We start from the raw sequence: 23,243 nt of genomic DNA on the forward strand, positions 1-23,243 counted from the left end.
CGGGCGCGGCGTTCCAGTTGCCCGTCGTCCTTTTTCGCTTGTTCTTGTCCAGCCACGTTCCATGGGGGGTTTCACGTTAAAAATAATAAAAGAAAAACAAAAACAAAACAAAAAAAAAAGCTTTGGCCAGTTGGAAAGAACACAAAAATTGTCATTGGCGGCCGTGGAAATCGAGAGTCACGCCAGTCTTTTTTTTTTTCAGTACAACATCGACGACGAGGGGGCATCGATTATGCAATGCAGCTGAATTTCGTGTCCCCGTGCTGTGTGTAATAAGAGTCTCTCTGTTGTCCACGACTAGCCAGGAACCTACGACAAAAGCTCTCTCGCTTCGACTACTATACAATATGATTGTGTTTCTTTTTTTAGAAAGCAAAAAGAACGAGGAGGACAAAAAGAAATTGAAAAAACAAGTAGAGGCGACAGTGTGCCGACAGCTGATGCAGGTGCACTTGGCCTAATCGCAGCTCATTCAATAAAACACGATCAAAATGGATGCCTCTTTATTTTTCTCCTTCTTGTTTTCCAGTTTTACCAGTGTGTCTGTTAACACACACACATATGTTACACGACATAAGGAAATAGGATGGGAATTTATTTTTTGAAAAAAAAAAAAAAAAAAAAACAGTTGGGGGAAAAACGGCTCGTTAGTGACAGGCTCGAAAATCGATAAACCAAACGAAAAAGCCACAAACTGCATTCACAGTTTTTATTCTTTTTCGCAGATACTAGGGGAAAAGTCAAAATAAAAGCTCGAGTGTGTGCAGGTAAGAAACGGAATATTCGATGAGGAAGAAGTAAAAAAAAAATGCGAGAGAGACAGATTTACGAATTTCCGGCGCTGGTGCATTTAAAACGAGAGGAGGGGGGGGGGCGGAGTCCTGTATAAACTCCCCTCAAATGGACGTGAATATGTATTATCCTTCTGGGGTCGTAAGAAAAGCCACAATAACATAGCGAAATCATTTAGAAGAAACTTGAAGAACTAGAAAGAAAAAAAAAAAAGGGAGAAAACAAAATATCCATTAAAAAGAATTCCAATGATGTTGTGTGTCTCGTGTGTGTGTGTGTGATGTAAAAGAGAGAAAACTAAAAAAGACCGGCAGGATGCAGTTCTTTTTCCAACAGGAAAAAAAAGAAAACGAAATTCCTTACTAATGACGATTATACAAAAAAAAAAAAAAAAAACCCTCCACGAAGAGAGGCTCTTTTTTCTTTTTAGACTTGTCTGTTTCAAAACACGGTTCTTCTCACTTTTCATTTACAAGTTTGACCATTCGTTTTTGCCTTTCACCTCAATTGATCAGCGTAAAAAATAAAAAAAAAACGAGTTTTGTTATGTAATCGAGAGAAAATTGCTGTTTTGAAAAAAAAAAAAGAATCGATTCGTGAGAATTGGCTGCGGTTGATGTTCATTTCTGTTTTGCCTACACCGAGAAAAAAGTGGGCAAGGGGGGCTGTCAGTCGGAACGGTTTGAAATCGACGACGCAGGTCTTTCTCGCTCGTCTTATCTGCGTTGACCATATCAAACGGTTTCCTTCGTTTGGTCGACAACAGAAGCAGCAGCCGCTTTAGACGAAGGGAATGTCGAGGTGATAAGTGCTGATGCAGTCGGCCGAAACCAAACCCGAATACAACGAACCGTTAACATTTTCTTTTTTCTGTTCCTCAAGACCCAGCAAAAGGCCTTCATCCAAAAAAGGACAGCCAGATGTGTTTCTTCGGTTAGGGGCCGGAGTTTGACGCTACGATGACACACTTGACATTCATTTTTTTTTTTTCTCCCCTCTCTTTTTTGAAATACAACAAGTTAGCCAAGCGAAAAGAAATGAGTTGAAAACCAATCAGCCCACCAACTGAAAATAAACGGATAAAAACAGCTAGAAGAAACAAAAAAAGAGAGTGCGTGTGTGTACAGTCTGAAATGGCTGCGACCATTTCGAGTGGACAGTTCACGCAAGGTAACCGCCAAAACAAAATAAAAGAGAGTGCAATACGAAAAAAAAAAGAGAGAAGAGCTGCCAAGACAGGTAGCGTGTGAAACATTCGCTCCTCTGGCACGCTGCGACATCGACCTACCCTCTAATAGACCACACACGTAAACTGCGCAGACCTATATCTCTCTCTACTTTGACTCGGCCTTTAGAAAACATTGCTAGTTGTCTGCCCGGAGGTTCGTACCCCTTCCCCTTTCTTTTTCAAACACCTGGGAAAGGTGATGATGAAATATTGCGACGTTAGCCCATCACCTGCTCCGTCAAGATGCGACCCCTTCCCTCGAATCCAATCCAACTTTGAAACAAAGAGGCGAGGACACAAAACGGAGCGACACGAAAAATGGCGCTGTCCGTCGAAGACGCAGATAGGGTTCCAGCTGCGGGAAATCCGGGAGCTGGAAAAGGTTTTGTTTGTTGATAAAAACGTTGTTCTCTCCTATTATCTCTAAAGACGGAAAGAAATTAGTTTTGTTTCTCAATTTTTGTCTACCATCCACTTTGGGCATCTGCCTTCTCAGTTTAAATGTCACGTGATCATTTTCTAAGTCAATGGCAGGCCTGAAATTCAGCTGATCGGAGACAGACTCAAAAAAAAAAAAAAAAAAAAAAAGGAGCATTTTGCATCTTAGAAAAAAAGCCAAAACCTTTTACTGTGTGTGTCTTTAGTTCCAGTCTTTTCCTCCAAAAAAAAAAAAAAGGACGAGAAAACAAAGGAAAGACGTAAAACGTTCACACGGTACGCGCTGAAAATAAAATAAAATAGACAAAAAGGAGAGAGAGAGGTTCTTTTTCGCTTCCCAATCAAATCGGTCGTTAAAACGAAAAAAAAAAAAGGGGGGGATAGAAAAGAAAAACTACTCACACACACACACAAATGTGTGGGTGTATATTACAGACGGAGCGTCGTGACGTTGCAGCGTGAATTCTTGAACGAGTTCCGTTTCGATCTGATTGTCCACCAGGTTCCACTTGATGTCTCCGCCTAATCATCAACTCCTTTTTTCCCACAACATTTTTCTCTCTTTTCTACTTGTCATTTCGTGACACACACACAGTTGCATAACTCCGTTAAATAGGCGCTTACCTGATTTCTGTTTTTCTCTTTTTCGAAATGATGCCGTTGGAAAAAAAAAAAGGATCGATACACACAACAGATGATATTGATGAGTTTGAGCCGCGTCGTAAAAACAAAAAAAAAAGCAGCGGTGGGTTGGGCTGTGGCGGCATGGCAGTTTCCATGACTCGGCTCACTGGAACACACAAAAAATCTTGGGTTGCACAACGGTTAGAGACTGGAGACGCCGTCTTAACGTGTCGTAAATCTTTGAACTTCTCGTCCTGACCGACAGAGCCGCCAAATGACGTATCCAACTTTCCTTAATGTTTGTTTCAATTTAATATTATGTGATCCCGCCTTTCATTGTCAGCTGATCAGACATGACTCTCATACACGAACATCACGACCCCCTTTTTCAATCCTTTTTCTACATTCCGGAACTACTATCGTATGAGACTCAATACTTCAAATGAGACTTTTCTTTTCAAGAAAAAAAATTGTAGAAATGAAATTTTGAGTTATTTAGGCTCAATTCACCCTTGGTAGAAAACTGTTGAGCCATGGCTGACCTAGACATAAACAACAGACGAGAGAAATTTACAAAGACCGACTACGTGGAGCCGCCACCGTCCTCAATTCTCCCCCTCTCATTGATCAAATGAAAACAGAAAATCATTTTCTTTATACGCACATAACAAAGCTGTATTGCTCAATTACAAACTGATACTTGACTTTGTTACACATCAAAAGGAACCAGGAACCCATATAGATGTATAGTTGTCGTTCTTTTTTTTTTTTTTTTTTTTTTTTTTTCTTTAGAGTTTAAAATACAAAGAAAATTTCAAATGAACGAGAGAAAAAAAAAACGGAAAACAAACAAACGGAACACGAAAATAATAGATGTGTGTGTGTGTGTGTGGCTGCGCGCGCTACGTTTTGTATATAAAGGGCGTGTCATCATATCATCATCTAAACCGTGTTGTACAATAAGTGCAATTCGTCGGCTAAATAACGGCAATAATCATCCATTTGTATAGCGGCTAGGGAGGGGACATCCAATAGTTGGACAATGAAATTCACAAAAAAAAAAAAAAATAATGACCACAAATTTCAAAAAGAATATAAAAGGAGGGTCCACGATGAAATTGAACGCACTGAAATGTTGTCACACGCGCATTTACTCCTCCCCAAAAAAGAAATTGTGTGTACGCCACTGTCAAACCGCACCGTGATTTTTTTTTTTTTCACTTTCTTTGTGTTTGTTGTTTTCCGCCGGACCTGACGTACGCAACTACACACACACACACACGGACTTAATATATATAAATATATATATATATATATATATATATGAACATGTACATTTATTAGATACACAGCCCACACACACACGCGTATATATCTATTTTAAATATAGGTGTGTGTTTTTTACTAGAACTTTGAAGAGAGACGACAGTTTGCCAAAAAATGAGAAGAAAGCCACACAAACGAATAGATCGGAATAAATCCCCCCCCCCAACGTCCGGCCGACATCAACAAACAACAACAAATGAAGACTTGAAACGCAAAAGAGAATAACCGTATATATAATAGTTTGACATGACATACGTATAGGCCTATATCGTAATGAGAGAGCACGAACAAAAAGAAACGGACGTGTGTGTAAGAGGCAAGGAAATGGAGACGTGTGTGTGAAAATGTCAAACTCATTGGCACACGAACGGATTTTTTTTTTTTTTGATCACACAAAATGAAAAATGTTGAGAAAAAAAAAAACAGCGATGATAAATGGTGTGTACACGATTTTGTATATGCAAATGATGTTTTCATACCCGGGTATGTTACTAGACGAGGAGGCAGGTAGGCAGAGCAGTGTGATCGGAGGGAGGTTTATATGTCGGACCTTTTTTTTTTGAAAATTGCATGAACAGACATTCTCAACACACACACAAGATACAAGCATGTACAATGAGAGATGAAACTCGTGGAATTGGGGGGGAGGGCGGACCAGATGGAAAATAATTCTTAAGAAAAAAGACCACACGTATTTCAACATTATTTTTTTTTTTTTCTCTTTGGTTTCGAAGATGTTTCTGTTTTTCTCGTCTGTTTGTGTGTCTGTGTGTGTAGAGACTAACCTAACCAAAAATGATTTGTTCGAAATTCTTTCAACTATTATATTCACATTCATTTTGTAAAAAAAAAAAAAAAAAAAAATCCTTGCCAGATGCTAGTGGTTTGGAATTGTGCCATTGAAGAAAAGACATGCGCTCAAAAAAAAACAAAACAAAAGTATACACACAGAGTTGCCATAGAATTCAACAAGATCAAGTCAAAAAAATGAGGGGGAAAAAAAAAGGAGAGAAGGAGATAATATATATATATATAAACTATAATTATTTAAAAAATTGTGACGAGACGATAAAAAAAAATATGGGGAGGATGAGAAACTACTTTGGATCGCAACTGTCGATGGATCCGTTGGATTCAGCACCGGCGGCAATCATGCCCTTGGCCATTTCTAAGCCGTTTATCATTTTCTCCATGTTCTTTAAATCGCTAGCCGATGCGGCGTTGCTGGCCGCGCTGCTCACCGTGCTCGAGACGGACGACGGTGTAGGAGACGGCGACCGGTGATGATGCGGCGGAGGCGATCCTTTAGGACTGGATCCTTTCGGACTGACGGCCTCGAAGGCGGACGAGCCCAACGACAGGCCGACGTGCGATTTGTGTCCAGCCGGTGGACTTGTACTACTACCGCTGCCCGGCTGTAAACTGTAGGGAGCGAAACGGTGCTGACCTCTGAGACGTTGGCCGCTCTCTCCTCCTGCGCCAGTGGAAGGAGGCGTCGTCGACAGGGGTGTGGTGACGGGTAGAATTGGCGCCAACGGAAGAGAAGGAGGCTGGGACAAAGGATGGCCGACGCCTGTCGATGGGAGTGACGTTGCAACTTGTCCGGCTGCTGCCGCAGCCCCGGCGTTCGTGGCCGCCGAGTGGGCCGCAATGGCGGCCGAGAGATTCTGATAGGCGTGCGGATGGAAGAGCTGATGCTGTGCGGCCAGGGCCAACTGGGCGTTCAGCAGCAAATTGTGTCCGGCCATGTGGGCGCCCATGTGCGCAGACGCGGCGGCGGCAGCCAGGCCGGCCATGGCGTGACCGGACGGGCCAGATGGACCGTGAGCTCCGTGATTGATGCCGTGGCCGTGAGCGTGATGGAGTAGCTGACTCAGCTGATGCAGAGACGGCCCTCCCGGATACAATCCAGCACCCGGATAGAGGTAAGGGAGCAGATGAGGTGGCGGAGGTAGAGGTGGGCCTAAACTGACCGTGCTGGGGTGGACGGACGAGAGGAGACCGCCGGCGCCGCCCGAATTGGCCAACGCCGAATGGATGTGCTGGGCGGCAGCGGCGGCCGCGGCTGCAGCCGCAGCAGCCGCCGAGCCAGGAGACAACATGGAAGCCGGCCCTGCTGCAGCGTTGCCACCACTGGCAGCGCCGTGTTGTTGCTGCTGCTGTTGGCCTCCGCCGGACGACGACGACACTCTTTGATTCAAATGATTCTCTCGATTCCTCTGCATGTGTTGTTGCATCTGCTGCTGGACGAGCAAGTGATGCTGCAGGCTGTGATTGTGGTGCGGATGAAGACTGTTGAGGTGATGGTTGTGCAGTTGATGATGCAAAGACGACGGCTGATGTTGGTGATGGTGGTGGTCGTTGTTGCCGTCGGAATCCGAGTCGCCGTGGTGGTGCGACGGCGTCCCCGTCCGGCTCATATCCTCCGACATGCTGGCATCTATTTGTTTTTAAATAGAAACGTTTGTTTTTTTTTTACTTTTCCGAGAATAACTTTTTACGATTTTATAATAACACTTGATGTTTCCCTATATAGAATGAAGGCCAAAATTTAAAAAAAAAAGGGAGGCAGTATTTCCGGTGTGGTTTTACATGTTTCCTTTTTGAAAGGAGGTATCAAAGTCTCGTCTTTAAAGGGCATTTTTAAAAGTCCATAATAAGTTGGCAGTTATATCTATTTATTTTTTTTTTCCCCACTTCTATTGTTTGTCTGTTTGTTTTTTTCTCTAATTCTTGGAGCTGTCAACGGACGCCAACCGCAAAGCGGAAACACAATTGCCTCGACGCCGTGGAAAAAAAAGGGGCAACCATTTTTTTTTTTGTGCGCAAAAAGGAGGACACGAAAGACACGCACGAAACGTGAAAAGTGGCGTCATTTTCGACAGAGTTTGGCGGCTGTTTCACGACACTTGGAGAATATATGGACAGGTGTGTGTGTGTCTATTAGTTCATTGGGTTGTTTGCTGCTTCTGTCTGCTAGACACGAAAATAACCAAAAAGACTAAGGCACACATGTCTTTCGAAAAAGAAAGAAAGACTATGTAAAATAGCCGCGAGAGACATTAACAAGTCCGTGTCAATGGCCGGGCAGGGCGACTGTGCCCCCTTTTCACGCTTCATGGGCATTTCACTACTCACTTTTCCCAAAGTTTCTATTCTTTTTTTTTTTTTTTTTTGTTTTGTTTTTAAAGAAGAAAATGGACAAGGTAAATACAATAAAAATATCAAATTGGAGGCCTTCCTTTAGGAGTGTGTAGTAAAAACGGGAAGGAGAGAGGGAGCCAAAAATAAAAACAAAACAAAAAAGAAAAAAGAGTTGAATGGACAAGGTGAGACACTTACCGTCAGAGATGTGAAGGGGAGATGCGCCGTCTCGTCCGTCGCTAGTGCCGACAACGTCCAGTTTCTCGTCGTCCAGATCGTGAACGCCATCTTGACTGGAATCGGGAGCCGGCGAGCAGGACATGGACATGGCGCCGCCAGTTGCGTGACCGTGAACGCCGCCACCGAGCACGGCCAGGTGATGCGCGTGGTGGTGTCCGTGGTGATGGCCGTGATGGCCAACGTGGTGATGGCCGTGCAGACCCGTACTGCCTACACCTACACCTCCGCCGCTGGACGAATGGTGGTGGTGATGTTTGTGCGGCGACGGATCGTCGTGATGCCGTTGCGACGCTGCCAACATGGCCTGCCTGCTGAATCGAATCAAACCAATAAGTTGGGCTTCTCATTTTCGTCCAAAATTCACCCCCCTCCCCCTTTTTGACGGTGTGTAGTCGAGTGTGTAGAAGCTGAGACGACAGACTGTGTTTTTTTTTTTCTTTCTTTATGTTTATTGTTTTATGGGTTGGCTAGTCGCCTGTCTCAACTTCTCAACGTACGTATGATCAACTTTATCCCCTCTACCCCCCAATTACCACAATGATGTCTTGGTTTTTCCTTTCACCTTTTTTTTTTTCTTTCCTTGTCTCTTTTTCTCTCACTTGATGAGCAATTGCTCGTTGGAAGGTTCAAAAAGTCCCAACAACAAGCCCCCAGTAGAAGAAACAAAAGATAACAATAAAAAAAAAACGGACGAGAACTGTCAAATAGACAGTCGGTTGTGTCTATATAACAAGGTCGCATCTGCTTCTTGTTGGAACCTCATTTGGCCTGTGTGTGTGTCGTTCTCTCGGCTAATACGACGGACACACTGTGAAAATGTGAACATCTGCCCGGGGTTTTAGAGTAATTAGCCGCGGATCGGATGACAGCTTGCGGTGTCTGTGTGTGTTGGTGGAGGAGTAGTGGTGTGGCAAAGGGTGAATACAGCGAGATTGTCCGACTACTTACTTTACTTACTCTCTCTCTGCTCTTTCTCTTACTGTGTACAAACACACACAGCAGCAGCAGAGAAAGAGAGAATTGTATGCGCTCTTTTTCAAGGGGGAGGATGGCCTACACCCAGCGGGATACTAAAAACGAGAGGGGCGTTGGGGAGGTTTCGCTCTGTGTGTGTAGGGACAAGCATAAGCGAGCGTGTGCTCGTTGTTTGCACAACAAATGACGACCATTTCATCGGCTCGTGATCCCCCCCCCCCTCTTCTATCTCGTAACTGGCGCCAGTGTCAACAAAAGCAAAGAGCCTCTCTGTCTATTATTTGTCAATCTGCTGGACACTGGGCGCTTTTCCCTAGCCCCCCGCGGAATGTTGTCATGTTTGGTCAAACAAAAAAAAAAAAAACAAGAGAAAAGGGAAGAAAACTATTCAACTCACTTTTTTTCACGCTTGCCAGCTCCAGTGTCCCGGAATCCTTTGGCGAACGGGTTGTTATCGATTTTCAATTGCGTGATCTGGGAAATTTCAAAAACAAAAGAATGATTATCGATGCAAAAATGGAGGGGAAAAAAAAGGGCACTCGACGTGCGTTGGAGAAGGTCGACACCTTTTCTTACCTTTTCATTTTGATAAGCCGTGACGGCGATGAACTCGGTCTCCTTGAAGACGTAAGTGCGAAACGTGCTGTAGGGCAGCTTGAGGATGTCGTTGGCGCGCACCAGATGAAATCGCGGCTGGTACTTGTGCATCGAATTCAATATCGTCTGCTTTAACCAAGAAAAAAGGCGAGACACGAAATAAAAAAAAAGAAAAACATGATTAATCTGCACACACACTACCCATTTTTTTCTTCTTTAAATTCTATTCAAAAAGAAATCAATAAAACGATCGTCATCAGCGTTGATTGTCTACCATCCAACCCCTACACGCCCCCCCCCCCCACCCGCAATTTTCGGAAATTCACTCAATCGTTAATATTTATACGATTTTTTTGTGTGTGTCATTTTCGTTTTTTTTTATGCGACTGAGTCAGACGCGGGGAGTTGATTGCGATTGATTTGTCATCGGTGCGCGTGCGCTGCCCAATTTTCGCGCATCGTCGACCATCAGAATGTGCTGTCGAGACGGGAGGCTGATTTGATGTGTTATTTTGGCCTGAATGTCAGCCAAGGGTTTGTTCGTCTGTGTGAACCGCAATAACGAAGAGGGAACGAACGCCAAACGACGGCCGATTGTTCTCACACGAGGAACAGCGTCGCCCTTTTGCATCCCCCCCCCCGTTTTTCACAGACAGGCAGACACAAAGACACACACAAAGGGGTGGCAATGTGATGCAACTAGAGTCACGTCGCAACGACTCGATGAAAAAAAAAAAAAAATCAAAGAGTTTTAGGGAAAAAGAAGGAAACAGCAGCACCTTATATACGCCCCTATACGCTGTCAGACTAGCAAAATCCTCAGAGAGACGCGGGTCACAAAAGATGCCGAATTCTATGAGAATTGGTATATTCCCCCCCCCTCTCAGTGGTAATGGAGAAAGAGCCAACTAGATACCATCAGCTTTTTAGGAAATTAGCTATTTATACAAATGCACACGCATTCATTTTCCATCCCCTCTGCCAATAAGGGAGGGGATAAGGGTAACAACAATCAACAAGAACCGGAAATGTCTTTTAAATATTCTAATATCTTTTGAACTCTTGCCGCGCATCTAATAATGGTAATGCACAATTTCTTCAATTTTCATAGACATTTTTTTTTTTCAACCTGAATTTCGAAAAACGATTTTCAACTAGAAACAAAAAGAAAAATTCTAAAATAGGGAAAACCAGTTTTGTTTGTATATTTGTGTGTGTGTGTCCCCCTGCAATGTCGAAGGGGGAACCTGCTTCTGTTGCCTGTAAGTATATCTATTTCTCACTGTCTCACACTACCTGAGCCGGAGCAAGAGATAAAAAAGAAAACAAAAAACGTCTACACAGAAGTGGAGAAATGAGCTGCTCTCTTTCGTGGAATGCGTTCCTACGTCTAGCGATATAGACCGAAGATGGTTGTGTGAGTGTAGGAATGCTGTTTTCAGGGAAGGGGGGCGCACCATCGTCGGCTACTGGACAGGGGCTAGTACAGCTCCCGCTTATGTGCCGCTTGTTTGGACCTTGGACTCTTCTCGGCGTTCCAAAACTTCTTCTTCTTTGGCCCTTAACGATAGATTACAACGCCATGGCGGCCCACACTATCCCGACAACAAGGACGGAATGTGTCCATTTTGTGCCTCCTACCACGTTGCCATCAAGAAATTCGGGAATCAAGATTTTCTTTTCTTAACAAAAAAAACAAAAAAACAAAAGGAAAACGGGAGTCGTTGGAAAACGAACGAGCGCACGTGTGCGCACAGATATATCATCGGGACCCGCAGGTACTTTTTTTTTTTTCTAAGCCGCTTCGCTCTGTGTATGCACTTACACACCTTTGGAATGTAGCTGACAAATTCTGAGGACCATGCACGCAAAAGAAAAATGTCGAAAGATTTTAATTTTTTTTTTTTTTGTTAAGATGAAATAAAATAAAACGGGAAACTAGGCGAAAAGCTTCGTTGCACGGTAGTCACCAATGACAAATGTTGTCGTTCATTACGTGTGCACCTGAGCTATAGAGTGCGCATTCTTCTTTTATTTTTTTCAAGATTTCGCTTGCGTATCTCTGTTTTTAAAAATTCATAGCCACCGCAAAAAAAAAAAAAAAAAAAAAAAGAATCGATGTGGGCGGTCGTCTTTGGATTGAAATTTAAAGAAAAAAAAAGGGGACGCACAGGTAAAATAAAACGGTGAAGAAGAAGAAGAACCCAAAACTATTTTGGTTGTGTTGTTTATCCCGCGGCTACAACCATCTGGTTGCTGCTGGTGGTCGTTTTCTTCTTCGCGTGAAAAACGAAAAAAAAAACAAACACGGACACCCAATCACAGCCCGCAGGTCTCGATGGTGTTTGTATATCAAACACGATCAAATCTTTCGATATTTCTTTCCCGATTTCACCATAAAAACAAAGCCAAGAAATGAAAAATAAAATAATAATAGAGCTCGTGCTCCCCGTGATTAAGCCGAAAAGTGGGAAGATGACCGCAGGAATAAATTCGAAAGATTTTTGTTTAAAAAAAAAGTGTGTTGGGTGGGATGATTACGCTCGTCTGCGGGCTATTTGCTCTTCGGTGTGTGATGACTTTTCGTGGATGGAAAAGGTGTTGGATGTAATAAGATATCGGCCCCGATCAGAGCGTGCAACACAAAAAAAGAAAACAGGTCTCTGCCCCTTTTTTGGGAACGCAACCTCTCAAGAAAAAAGAAAATCAAAGTGTGGCTTCTAGGACCCATTATTATTATCCACGCCGACGAAAGGCGTCATCTATTGTGTTGTTGTTGTTGTCGAGAACGGGCAGAAGGAAGAACAAAAGAGTTTCTTCAAAGTGAGACGTGTTTAAGTGGCTCCTGCCATCCACGAAAAGGAAAAAAAAAAATGGAAAAATATTGAAGAGATCGGAAGGATAAAACATTTAAAGGCGTCGGGACGGTAACAATGGCGGCGTGATTTTTTATGGTTCGACTCGATTGGCACCGATGAAGACGAGAAAAGAAGAATAAACTTGATGGCTATAAATCATCAAACAGGTGAGAGAGTAGGTCCGGCCCATTTCCATGCAAATTCCCCTACGCCAAACCGACACATTTCGGGGATCCCACAAGTTTGTTTTTCTCTTGCCCAACGGTGGGATGGGGCGGACAGGTTGTAAACTACGCGTTACAGATGAGGTGCCCTTCTTTCATTCTTTTATATCAGAGTAATGGCAAACAACAAATGGTAGTAGTACTCGCACTGAATGTGTGAAATCAAGGAAACGAGTCATCAGGAAAAAACAAATGCCATTCTTTCTTTCTTTCTCAAAAAACAAACACACACAGATCTATCCATTTTTATAGCTCCCGCGTGCGGTGTACGTTGGCCGCCCAATCGTCTTCATTCCCCTCATCCCTCGTACGACTCGCTTATTATTCGATCGTGCACAGGTAGTTTTTTTTTTTTTCTTTTCCGACGGCCCGTGCCGTTGAGAAGGAAGAAAAAAAAGAAACGAATAAATATACATATACATCATCATCCGAAAAAGAAACGAAAGAAGAAGGTGCAGACAAATTCATTTCCCTCTTGTGGTGTTTGATGTGAAACTTTAAACCAATCGCCTACGGCTGAACCGAGCCCCTGTATACAAGAGTTAAGAAAAGATGATAATCATGATAATAATCATATAATGATAGTGTATAATGCACTGTGCGCGCAAAGCATACACTACGAACCGGCCACGCTATATGCCCAGCCGCACGTCGATTGTTTGGCGCCTGGGAAGGTGTGGCTGGCCCATTCAGCCACACACACAAACTATTTCTTTTCTTTCTTTCTTTCTTTTTTTAATCAACAACGCCTCCTTCCAAGTTGAGTTTTATTTAAATAAGATGCCTAGTCAGAATTTTTGCGTTTTGGGGAGAGAAGAAAAACGGAAACAATTGATAAAGAGGCCCGTTGCTCATCAAGTTTGATGTCTTTGCTTGGAAGGGAAAAAAAGGGGCCGACCAATTTTCACACATCATTCGAAACTATCACGATTTCGGGTTACGGCCCACTGCATTTTTCTTTCCCATCATCACGAAAGAGGAGAAATCTATTTAGTCAATGAGGAATGTGATGCTTTTCAATGGATAGGCAAAACAGCTAGAGGCCATTTGTTACACCGAAAACGACTGGCGCCAGCTATTATACACTCTTCTTTAACAACACAGCCCTCATATTCTTGTTGCTGTTTTTAAAAAATAAGGTAGGTGCCTCCATGAGGGTTTTCTTTTTTTTTTTTTTTTCTATGAAAACGCAGAGAAGATTCAATACCCCCATTCAAATATATATTTTTTTAATTCAAATTTGTTAGCCCGAAAGATTCGTGTGTGTGGGGGAGAGGCAAAAAAAAAACATGGCCCCATTTTCGTGCCAAATCGGGAATCGTCTTTTTCCTTTAAACAACCCGAATACTCGAACAGAATCGACAATTAGTTTGTATACCTTTCCAACTGACCAAAAATGCTGAATGATTTCTTGTTTTGATTTCATTTCTTTTCTGAATTTCCCTCAGTTTTTTTCAATCTAGCAAGTGTTTGTTGCCACGCTATCCCCCCGTCCTTCTTCTTTCTGTCTTTCTATTTCTCGCACGCCCGAGACGCTCGCCGCTCCCGGCGTGAGAATATGATAATCGCCACGCTCGTTATTCTGTCGTCTTGCCGAAAGGAAACGAACGGTGTAAGATAAAAATGAGGGAGAAAAAAAAAAAAAAAGACTTTGTGAGTGTGTCTAGATGTTTTGGTTAGGTGGGCAAACAACAGTCTCTATAGGCATTTGCAACAGTGAACACATTTCACGCCGACAGAAAAGGTGAGGATGTGCGTCTTTTTTTTTTTATTTTATAGCTCTCTTTCGGGAAAAATTTTTTTCTCGAGTCCCGATGCGTGTTAGTGTCGGATGAAGCGAAATGATGGAGTGTATAAATATAGCAGCTACTTTCCTACTTTCAATAGATGCAGCAGCAAGCCAGTAAAACAACAACTCTATTATACGAACGGCGACCCGAAACAAGAGTCTTAATGAATTCAAAAAAAGAAAATAAAAGAGGCGCCAGAAAAAAACAAAAAACAAACGACGATAGTGAGTTTGGCTGCTGTTTTTTTTTTCTGCTTATAAATGACGGGCAAAATCAGCTGGCCCTAAACTAAGAAAGAAAATGATTTTTATTTCCTTCGCAAACGAGAATTCGGGTGTCGGTAAAAAGTGTTCCAAGAATATTCCAACCTATCCAATTTTTAATTTTCCACTGCGGTAGACGCACACACACACAAAAAAAAATTCCCCGACAAGGCTATCGAATCCATTTTTTTTTTTAAATCAACAATAGAGAAGGACTCGTGTCTCCTTCCTTTTTGCTGTTACTTTCTCAGCTTGTCCCCCCTCTTTATCGCACACTTTTCAGGCTTCTATATACATTACAATCTATTACGATAGACACAGGGTTCTCGGTTTTTATAACAAGAGCAGCAGCCATTCATCTCTTCTGATGATGACCGCCCCTTTGCGACAGGCACAAAAAAAAACTTTAATTTTTGGTTGAAAAAAAAAGAAGAGGGGAATGCAACGATAAGTTGAGCGACAGGAAGAGGGTCGGACGCGTTTCATGTTTTCACGGCATCCCTATCGCACCGTATAATTTCACCTTTCGTGATGATTTTCTAGAAAAACGAATCAACTTCCTCTCGTTATCATCTTTGAAGCGCACACACACAAAAAAATACGTGTCAACTAACGTAGAAGTGGAAAGACCACATCCAACACTTTTCGGGCCTTGGTTTTTAATTGAAATGAGAACAAGGGACTAGGTGGGATTTTTTTTTCTTTTAAAGTCAAATGAGCTCCAAAAAAAAAAAAGATAATTGGAAGTAGTTTTTTGTGTGTGTGTGTGTTGATGTTATAACCTGTCCAGTTTGTGTGCAAAGCAAATAAGAGATTTCTCAATAAGCTTGTGTGTGTGTGTGTACTGTCTTATATACCGACATCGTAAAACTCTCCACACGGGCCCCGCCAGCCTAAACAAATAGAACATAAACCATCCATCTATCCATCGGAGGGCCAAGAAAAAGAAGGGAATCTGTGGTATACAATATACATATGGGATGAGGAAGGAGGGGGGGGGGGGAATTGGTAAGCAGAAGCAAAAGGGCAGAGAGAGCTTGGGGCTTTTTTTCGCTGTTGGATGGCAGCATGATTTTCAATCGACTTGATTGTTTTCCATCACGAAGGGCGGGCCCCAGAGAACCAACTCGACCGAAAGGGGCCCAACAGCGCGCAACCAGCTTGAAATCAATCGGCACCCTCGTAAAGAATCCCCCAAGTTTTTTTTTTTTCCCTTGGCCAGGGCTCTCTTGTGGCCGTGAATAAATTATGCCATATAACCCCCCCGCTCAAAAAAAAGCTAATAAGGCTAGAGAGATTTTTCTTTTTCCAGATTTATGAATAATGAGGACCATCGATTAAGAATTCAGCCAAAAAAGTGAAAAGTCTACAAAAAAAAAAATATGGGAGAGAAGAAAACCCCTTTTTCGGATGGCCGTTAAGATGCTCGTAAATCAGACAAACATTTTTCAGGCGGAGGTTCAAAACTTTCTTGTTTGTTTTATTCCTTTTTCTTTTAAGGTAAAAGAAAAAAAAACTGTTGATCAAACAAGAAGAAAAAAAAACGCAGTGTGTGTGTACCGCAGGGAGAGAAAGAAACCCAGAGAAACCGTAGGGGGTAGGTGCCAAAGTGCCGAGACCCCCTCATTCCGTGAATGCAAACGTGGTGGCGCGCGAAGGGTTTCGACTTTCCGACACCATCTCTCCGTCACTCTTTTCTTCCATCATCCACTCAACATTTTCTTTTTTTTTTTTGTTGCCCTATACCTGTCCTTTTTTTTTTAACTTCTCCTGTGTGTGTTTTTCATGATTTCCCCACAGAATATATATATATATACGCACCTATAAAAGAAAAAAAAAAGGGCATGTCGCTCCGACGACTAACAAGTCAAAAAAAAAAAAAAACCTGCCCGACTAGACGGATAAAACTTTTAAAAGAAAAAATCTTAGGAAAACGTCTAGCAAAAGTTGGGCCAGGTGCTTATTCTTTTTCGCCATAAACGTCAAGAGTTGGGCACTTCTCGATGACATTTGATTCCCAAACCCAACGCGTTGCACAAAAGCTTTAAAAATGATAGCCCAAAATGTCGATAGGCATCTCTTCGACAACGAAACCGTGTTTTCCTATCTGTATAACACGACTTTTAAGAAAGAAAAAAAGAGCGACAGTTGTAATAAGAGGGAAACAAACAAACAAAAGCTGTTAACTCGATTCATCATCATTTTCACGGAACAGTCAAAACAGCCAGAGTCCCGGACACCCACCCATTGAGAAAGAGGTGAGCTCTGTGTGTGTGGTGTTGGTGGGCGTCGGTAGGAGAGAAAATAACGTCCATAGAACGGGGGGAGAAAAGGGAGGGAGAGAATGTTTGGAGAGAAAGAGACACCCACAAAGTCCCACAAGGCGTTCAGGGGCAGGCAGGCATCACACAAAATGGCCGGTAATTACAGGTGTGTGTGTGTACAGACGCGCCACAGGGTAACTTTATGGGTGATGATGTCTCTATTGTACAAGAATAACTTTTTGTCTGAGGGTACCGGTGGTGGAGACAAGTCAACTTTCCGTGTGTGTGTGTGCGCTATGCAAAGTAGGCGAGGAAAACGCAGGTGGTAGACAACAAGAATTTTTTTTTCTTTCGGAGAATAAATTGCGTCTAATGATGACACACGGTTCTGCGGTCTACGGCGGAAGTTGTCCATAAACAATGACAACAAGATCTGTATATCCCCCTTTGTTTCATAAAACCCGCGCCAAACTCATTTGAATATTTCAACTAAAGAAGGAAAAGATTCAAGATGTGACACTTACGAAGCCGTGCTTGTCCGAGATGTTGTTGGTCAATTTGAGTTTGTGGAAGGAGACGACTTTCTGCATCCACTGTTCACCCGTTGCCGGACTGTCTGGATGAATGTACATCCGTTTCGGCATCTCCGGATCCGCTTTGCCGGCAACCATCCAACGGCTTTTTAAAAAAGACAAATTGATATCAAGACAAATCTTTGGGTCAGAACGTGAGAAAACAAACCTGTTGTGGAATTTATATCGGTAGTCGTCTGCAGCCACAATGTCCAGCAAGAGAATGTACTTGGATTTCGGATCGAGTCCAGACACACGGAATTTCATTTGCGGAAACATTTGCCTAAATGTTTAAAAATACATACATTATAGACAGCGACTGATTTTCATGGGAATCAAACTACTGTACGAATAGAGGGGGAAGATTCTTTTGTTGTACCATACGAAACTGATGATCCTTGTAATCCCTTAGTGCTCTATCTTCTAACCTACCCTCATTCAAAGCTACTCGAAAAATCAGGCAAGCAGACTACCTATGCTGTTTCGAGTGGCAGAGGGGGACACACATTTCGTCCGTTATTGTATAGCCGGTGAAAAACATGTCAAAGCGCGTTTTGTTGGCCGCGACAAGACGGCCAACAAGAGGGGGGCCACCTTCAATAGACGCTGCAGAGAGAGAGAGAGACATCGCAACGGTGGCATCTGACAATAAAGAAGCGCACAGAGTTGCGAGCCAGGTACATAACAACAAAATGTTTAAAGCTCTCAAGTCGTATTTAGACGTGTATCTATATAAAGAGAAAAGAGCTTTCATCTATTTCTATGGCTGATAACAAATAGAAGAAGAGTATCTCTCTCATCTCATTCAATAAATGTCTCGCGGCTGTCTCATCGCATCTCCTTCCGGTCTGTCGGGTTTGGCTGCTTCTCGTCTCTCTGTGTACGTTTTTGTCTTGTTTGAATAGCCGCGCCGCCGCCTTCATCCAGTCGACTGTTATGTGCGTAGGTATAAGGTTTCTTGTGGCGGCGGCACCTCTTTTGTTTCCGATTTTCTTTTTTTGCTTTACAAAATAAAATTCCCCCCTTTTTTTTCGAATTGTTTGAATGTGACGGAACTGAAAATCGGCCAATCATTGAACGTCTCAACGAACGAATAGCAAACACGATGGCGCAGTACCGCGGACTCTGGGGCCTAAAACATTTTTTTGAAAAACCAACAACTCACCCGAGAAACTCTTTTTCTCTCGGCTCATTATGCCTCATTAGCCATGCAAATGGTCGAAGAGAAATGTTTCCTACTTGGAATGGGCAGAGAAACCCGAAAAAAAAAATCGAAGGAAACGTGCACAGAGCGTACCTCTTCTCTTTTTCACACCGTTGACCAGACACACACACAGGGCCCTTATTCTTTTCTCTCCCGGCTATTATTTCGACGTGTCTAACAAGCTCACGACCCCTTTGCTCGTGTACACCGTCTTGTGTGTGTGTGTGTGTGTCGCTTTGTTTCCGTTAAGGCTTAGCGCGGCTCCATTTCCTTTGATTTTTCCCTATCCCCTCCTCCACCCCGATATTTTTAAAAAAGATGTAATTTTCACGAACGATTTATCAGTGATCGATCACGATGCCAAAATTGCGGTTCTTACCTCAAAAAAAAAAAATGAAACCTAAATTTTTTTAAGTAAAAAAAAAAAACTTGTGGGGATACAATCAAATATTGATTTAGAGTATGTGGTGGTTGTCCGTGATTTAGCAGCCGGCGCAATTTTCTGTGCCACAAGAAACATGGAATTTGATAACATCGCACCATGGCAATGATTTATTTTTATTCACATCTACAGCAAGCCCTTTTCATGTCTGGGTTAAAAACAAAAAGAAGATCCAACAACCATTTGACCGGCGTGAATCGCGCGTGCGCCGACATCCACCCCACCCCCCGTGGATACGTTTCTTACAAGCGACAGTCCACTTCACAACGAGGAAAAATATGATTTTCTCAGTTACGAAAATACGACGACAGTTTCCTCTTTTTATTCGTCCCTTCAATCAAAATGGTTTTAAGTACGAACGAGATTTTTCATTGATAAAAACATGAAAATTCAAACATCATCTTTTTCGTGAATCATCCGAGTGTGTTTATACCCGTCATGGGCCATGTCCACAAATTTATTATGAAATGTTTTTTCGACTCTCTGACGATGTAGAAATGCGTAAAGGATTTCTCGAGTTTTCCCTCCTCCTCAAAAAAAGATTAACTTGGCAATGACTTGGCGAAAAAAGAAAACAAGTCAGATCTTTTATCGCATCGTCTATTTTCTCTACACACATCGCTTTGTTTCTTCTGTCCACTATTTACCGAAAAAAAAAAGGGAACAAGCCTACTACCTGACTCGGGGCATCTGGCTACTTTAAACGTATGTATCGAGTACATACGGGGCTAAAGGAAAACCCTCAATGGCGCCAGTCTTGGCCGTATTCTAAAAAAAAAACACACCCACTGGACATTGAGACACCTTATTTCCAGTGCCTCTCCCCTACACATCTGATTGCCCTGGTCCTTTTTAATATTTTTCATAGATACGACGATGTTAGTATTTATACCTACACCTACACCCAGAAAAGTCTATACTTATATATATCGAGCAAGACGAAGAGTCAGAAGGGACGAGGGGGATAGTCTTTACTGCACCCCCTCATGTCACTACAACTAGACGCTCCGTATAGGCCTAATTTCTTTTTCTCCCTTGGTTTCTTCCTGCGACCGATCCACCAGAGGCCTTCCGAGCTGTCGCGACTCGGGAGGGTGGGCTGGCGCCAGTCGCCATTTTTCTTTTTTTCCCCTTAAACATTATATGATATACAATATCTTTTTTTTTTTTTGGCTTGTTCACAGAGGGTGGGTTGTCGTTGATTCTCAGAGAAATTGATCTTTGCCTATTTGAAGCAATGATTTAACTTGCAAAACGCTAGAGGCAATTTAGCTATTGACCTATTGATGAATTATTCGATAGGAAATAACTCAAAGAAGGGGAGAAGAAAGAAAATCCCGTCGGGAGTGTTACAAAAAAAAAGCGAGAGCAGGAAATCCTCCCAATTTTCACCCCGCGTTCGTTTCGTGCCGACTCCTCCTCTTTAACACTTATCTCCCCATTTTCCATGTGTGTGTTTTCTCGAATGTAAAACATACAAGTACACGATAGCAGGTCAGGAATCTCTAGCAATGCTCGACACTGATACGCTAAAACGCTACGTCCTTAAACTAACGATTGAAATTCGAAAATTAATCATTCCCAATTTTTACCTGCCGGATTTGGTGATGACCATTTCGGTGCCGAGACCGTGGAATTTCTCCCACAAGTCTTTGGATTCGAGACTGACTTTGGGATCGTCGGTGACTCCGTCGTCTTCGACGGCGGGTAACGTACGGAGCGGCCGGAGGTGTTGGGCGGCGGCAGCGGCGGCGGCAGCGGCCGAGGCCAAAACGTCTTCGGCCGTGGTGTACGGATGAGGGAAACGGACTGAGGCCGGATGGGCGGCTAAAAGGGACGATGTTGCCGCATTGTAGGCCGACAATTGAGCCATGCTAACGCTAACTGGATTGGGTATTGAAGACGGGCCTATAGCTCCCGATCCAGCGGGAGAACTGGACGCCACAGCGGCCGAAGACGACGAAGAATTAGCGCTATTATTGTTGTTGTTGTTGGAACCGACAGCCGACGGGGGCGAATGGGCTCGCATGGCGGCGTGAGCGGCCGCAGCTGCGGCCAACGCGGCCACGGCTGCCGATTGAACGGAATTGCTGGAAGGAGGTGAGGTGAGTGCGTTGTTTCGATCGGCACTGTTGAACTGGTGGTGTTGTTGTTGAGATGCCGTCAAGAGAGAACTGACGCTGAAATCGGAAGGCCGACCACTAGTGCCACCACTACCGCCGCTGCTTCCATTGCCACCACTGCCGCCAGTCGTCTGATGCGAAAGGTGGTGATGATGATGCTGTTGCAACAGGAAAGGATGGAAAGCCATCTCGGATTGCGAGAACAGCTGATTGACTTGCTCTCCCTGTTCGAAACGCATTTGGAGCGCGAGGCTATGCAGCGTGCTGCTTTTCGCCTTCTTCTTTTGGATTGTGGTCGCAATAGTCACGGCAGTTGATCAATCCTGCACAAACTTGCAACCTTTTTTCTTAAAAACTCTAAAACACCACTATTTCGCAAGACACACACACGGAAAATTGAGCACTTTGGGGGAGGGTAAAATCACCAGCACTTTTAATTTTTGAAGACTAAATATAGTTCAATTCGTGAGAAAACAGTTCACTAGTTAACGATGCACCTCAATCACTGAATCGCACTACCACCAAAAATTGTAGAGAAAAAACTCGAAAATGATAGCCGCCTAGGATCAACGTTTGCTCGCCACGAGGCAAACTTGCCTCAGTCAATGTACAAGTCAACTAAAGACGACAGACCCATTCTCGAAATGGAAAAACGTGTCAAGTTTCAAACTGTCGTTTGTGTTTCGTGTAAAAGTTTTTCGACTTTGTGTAAACGTGTAAAATAAAACGGATGAAAACGTGTCGTTTAATGGCCACTGGTGTACGCGAGCAGCTAGCTCCACCACCATCAGAACAGCAACTGAGCCAGAGGCCAGTCCAACCAGCCAAGAGAGAGGCAGGCAAGGAGGTAGGGTGGGGAGGTAGAAGGTGTTGACTGTGTGGTGTGTGATGGTTGGTGATGGGCATCAGCACCCGACGGGAGAAAATAGGAGAAGAAGGAGGTGTGCAGAGGAGAGAAGGGAGGAAGGGTGTTGGATGTCCACACGGCCGTGAAGCACCACCAAGTGAAGCCCGGGCGCGCCGAAGCCGACACTAGCGCCGACACCGCTTTGGCGAGGGCTTTAATGTTGTACCAACGGAGATTGGTCGACCCATCGCGGCCACATCCAATCGCCTTCGTCCTCTTTTCGTCTTTCGCCACCTCCCCTCCCACCCACCTACAAAAAACACCTCCTCTTTTCTTCTTTTATTTTTCTACCCAACACCACCCACCGAAACAGAGGGGTGGCAAAATATAAATAAAAACGAAACAAAAAAAAAAATAATAAAAGACTCAAGTCCGGCAACGTTGTTGGAAACAGCACCAAAGTGTCCGCCGTTTGTGTGCGTGTGTGGGAGGGAAATGAAAATGGACGACGCTTCCAGTGTACTGGGTGGGCGATGGCGGGAGGAGTCGTCACATCGAAAGAGGGAAAAAAAATGGCCAAAAACAAAAATCAGGAGGAATTGAACGGCGGGGTGCTCAAATTCACGCACGACAAGCGCACCACCTTTTTATTTCCAAGCACAGCTTGAACTTGGTTATTGAATTTTTATTTGTTGTAATGTTTTTCTCTTTGTTTTCAAAAAAGAACGCCGCAGTTCTCTCATCTACTCATAAAACCGTGAACAACAAGACAACTCGAGTCAAACACTTGATGACCTTGGATATTTTTTCAAAAAAAAACTAATCGTCATCTTTTATTTTTTGCATTCTCGGACGACCTTGAACGATTTGGAGACGAATGTTGCAACTTGGAGGAAGGGTGACAAAAGAAAAAGTTTGTTTTCCTTTGTTTCCTTAATTATTCATTATTCAAATGTTTTGCACCTTGGACGTTTCGCGCCGAAATATTTTCGCGTTTTTCGCGCGCATGCGCTTCACACAAAAACAACAACGACAGCAGAAGCTGAAGGTCGCGGCGCGGATGGGCTAAAGGACCGGGTGTTTGAGCGACGACGACCGTCCAAGACTGGCGAAGACCGCCAGGCGCCGCTGCTCACAACCCAGGGTGGCTCGGGCGGACACGGACGAACAGAAACAGGCGTCTATGTGTCATCCCATAGCGGCGGCGTTGGCGATGGAGTGTCGTGTGACTTGCAGACGCCTCCCCTCCTCCCTTTTTTTTTCTTTTTTTTTTTCTTTTTCGGTCATCCCAC

General features: G+C 43.5%; 1 protein-coding gene across 3 annotated transcripts; it reads right to left on the reverse strand.

Moving 5' to 3' along the window:
* Positions 1-3,735: 3,735 nt before the first annotated feature.
* LOC130686445 (T-box transcription factor TBX2b-like) lies at positions 3,736-22,115 on the reverse strand. 3 transcript variants are annotated; one of them, XM_057509568.2, is made up of 7 exons: positions 20,574-22,115; positions 17,505-17,618; positions 17,288-17,441; positions 9,344-9,493; positions 9,165-9,241; positions 7,751-8,103; positions 3,736-6,848 (listed from the first exon to the last, which is right to left on the reverse strand). In XM_057509568.2, the coding sequence occupies exons 1-7, from the start codon at positions 21,341-21,343 to the stop codon at positions 5,506-5,508; spliced, it is 2,961 nt and encodes a 986-aa protein (XP_057365551.1). In that variant the 5' UTR covers positions 21,344-22,115; the 3' UTR covers positions 3,736-5,505. The 3 variants fall into 3 exon arrangements, with proteins under 3 accessions (XP_057365551.1, XP_057365552.1, XP_059353565.1); XM_057509569.2 differs by having other exon boundaries at positions 9,344-9,490; positions 20,574-22,114; XM_059497582.1 differs by having other exon boundaries at positions 7,751-8,100; positions 20,574-22,114.
* Between the last annotated feature and the right edge of the window lie 1,128 nt (positions 22,116-23,243).

This window comes from Daphnia carinata, chromosome 2 (assembly GCF_022539665.2).
Source record: "Daphnia carinata strain CSIRO-1 chromosome 2, CSIRO_AGI_Dcar_HiC_V3, whole genome shotgun sequence".
Classification (NCBI taxonomy): domain Eukaryota; kingdom Metazoa; phylum Arthropoda; class Branchiopoda; order Diplostraca; family Daphniidae; genus Daphnia; species Daphnia carinata.

Excerpts from the sequence above, each read along its gene's own strand:
- LOC130686445 (XM_057509568.2), bottom strand. The coding sequence starts at position 21,343 with ATGCGTTTCGAACAGGGAGAGCAAGTCAATCAGCTGTTCTCGCAATCC. Across the intron at positions 17,442-17,504 it reads CGATATAAATTCCACAACAG|CCGTTGGATGGTTGCCGGCA; the intron begins GTTTGTTTTCTC and ends TTTTTTAAAAAG. Across the intron at positions 8,104-9,164 it reads GCTGGCAAGCGTGAAAAAAA|CAGGCAGGCCATGTTGGCAG; the intron begins GTGAGTTGAATA and ends GATTCGATTCAG.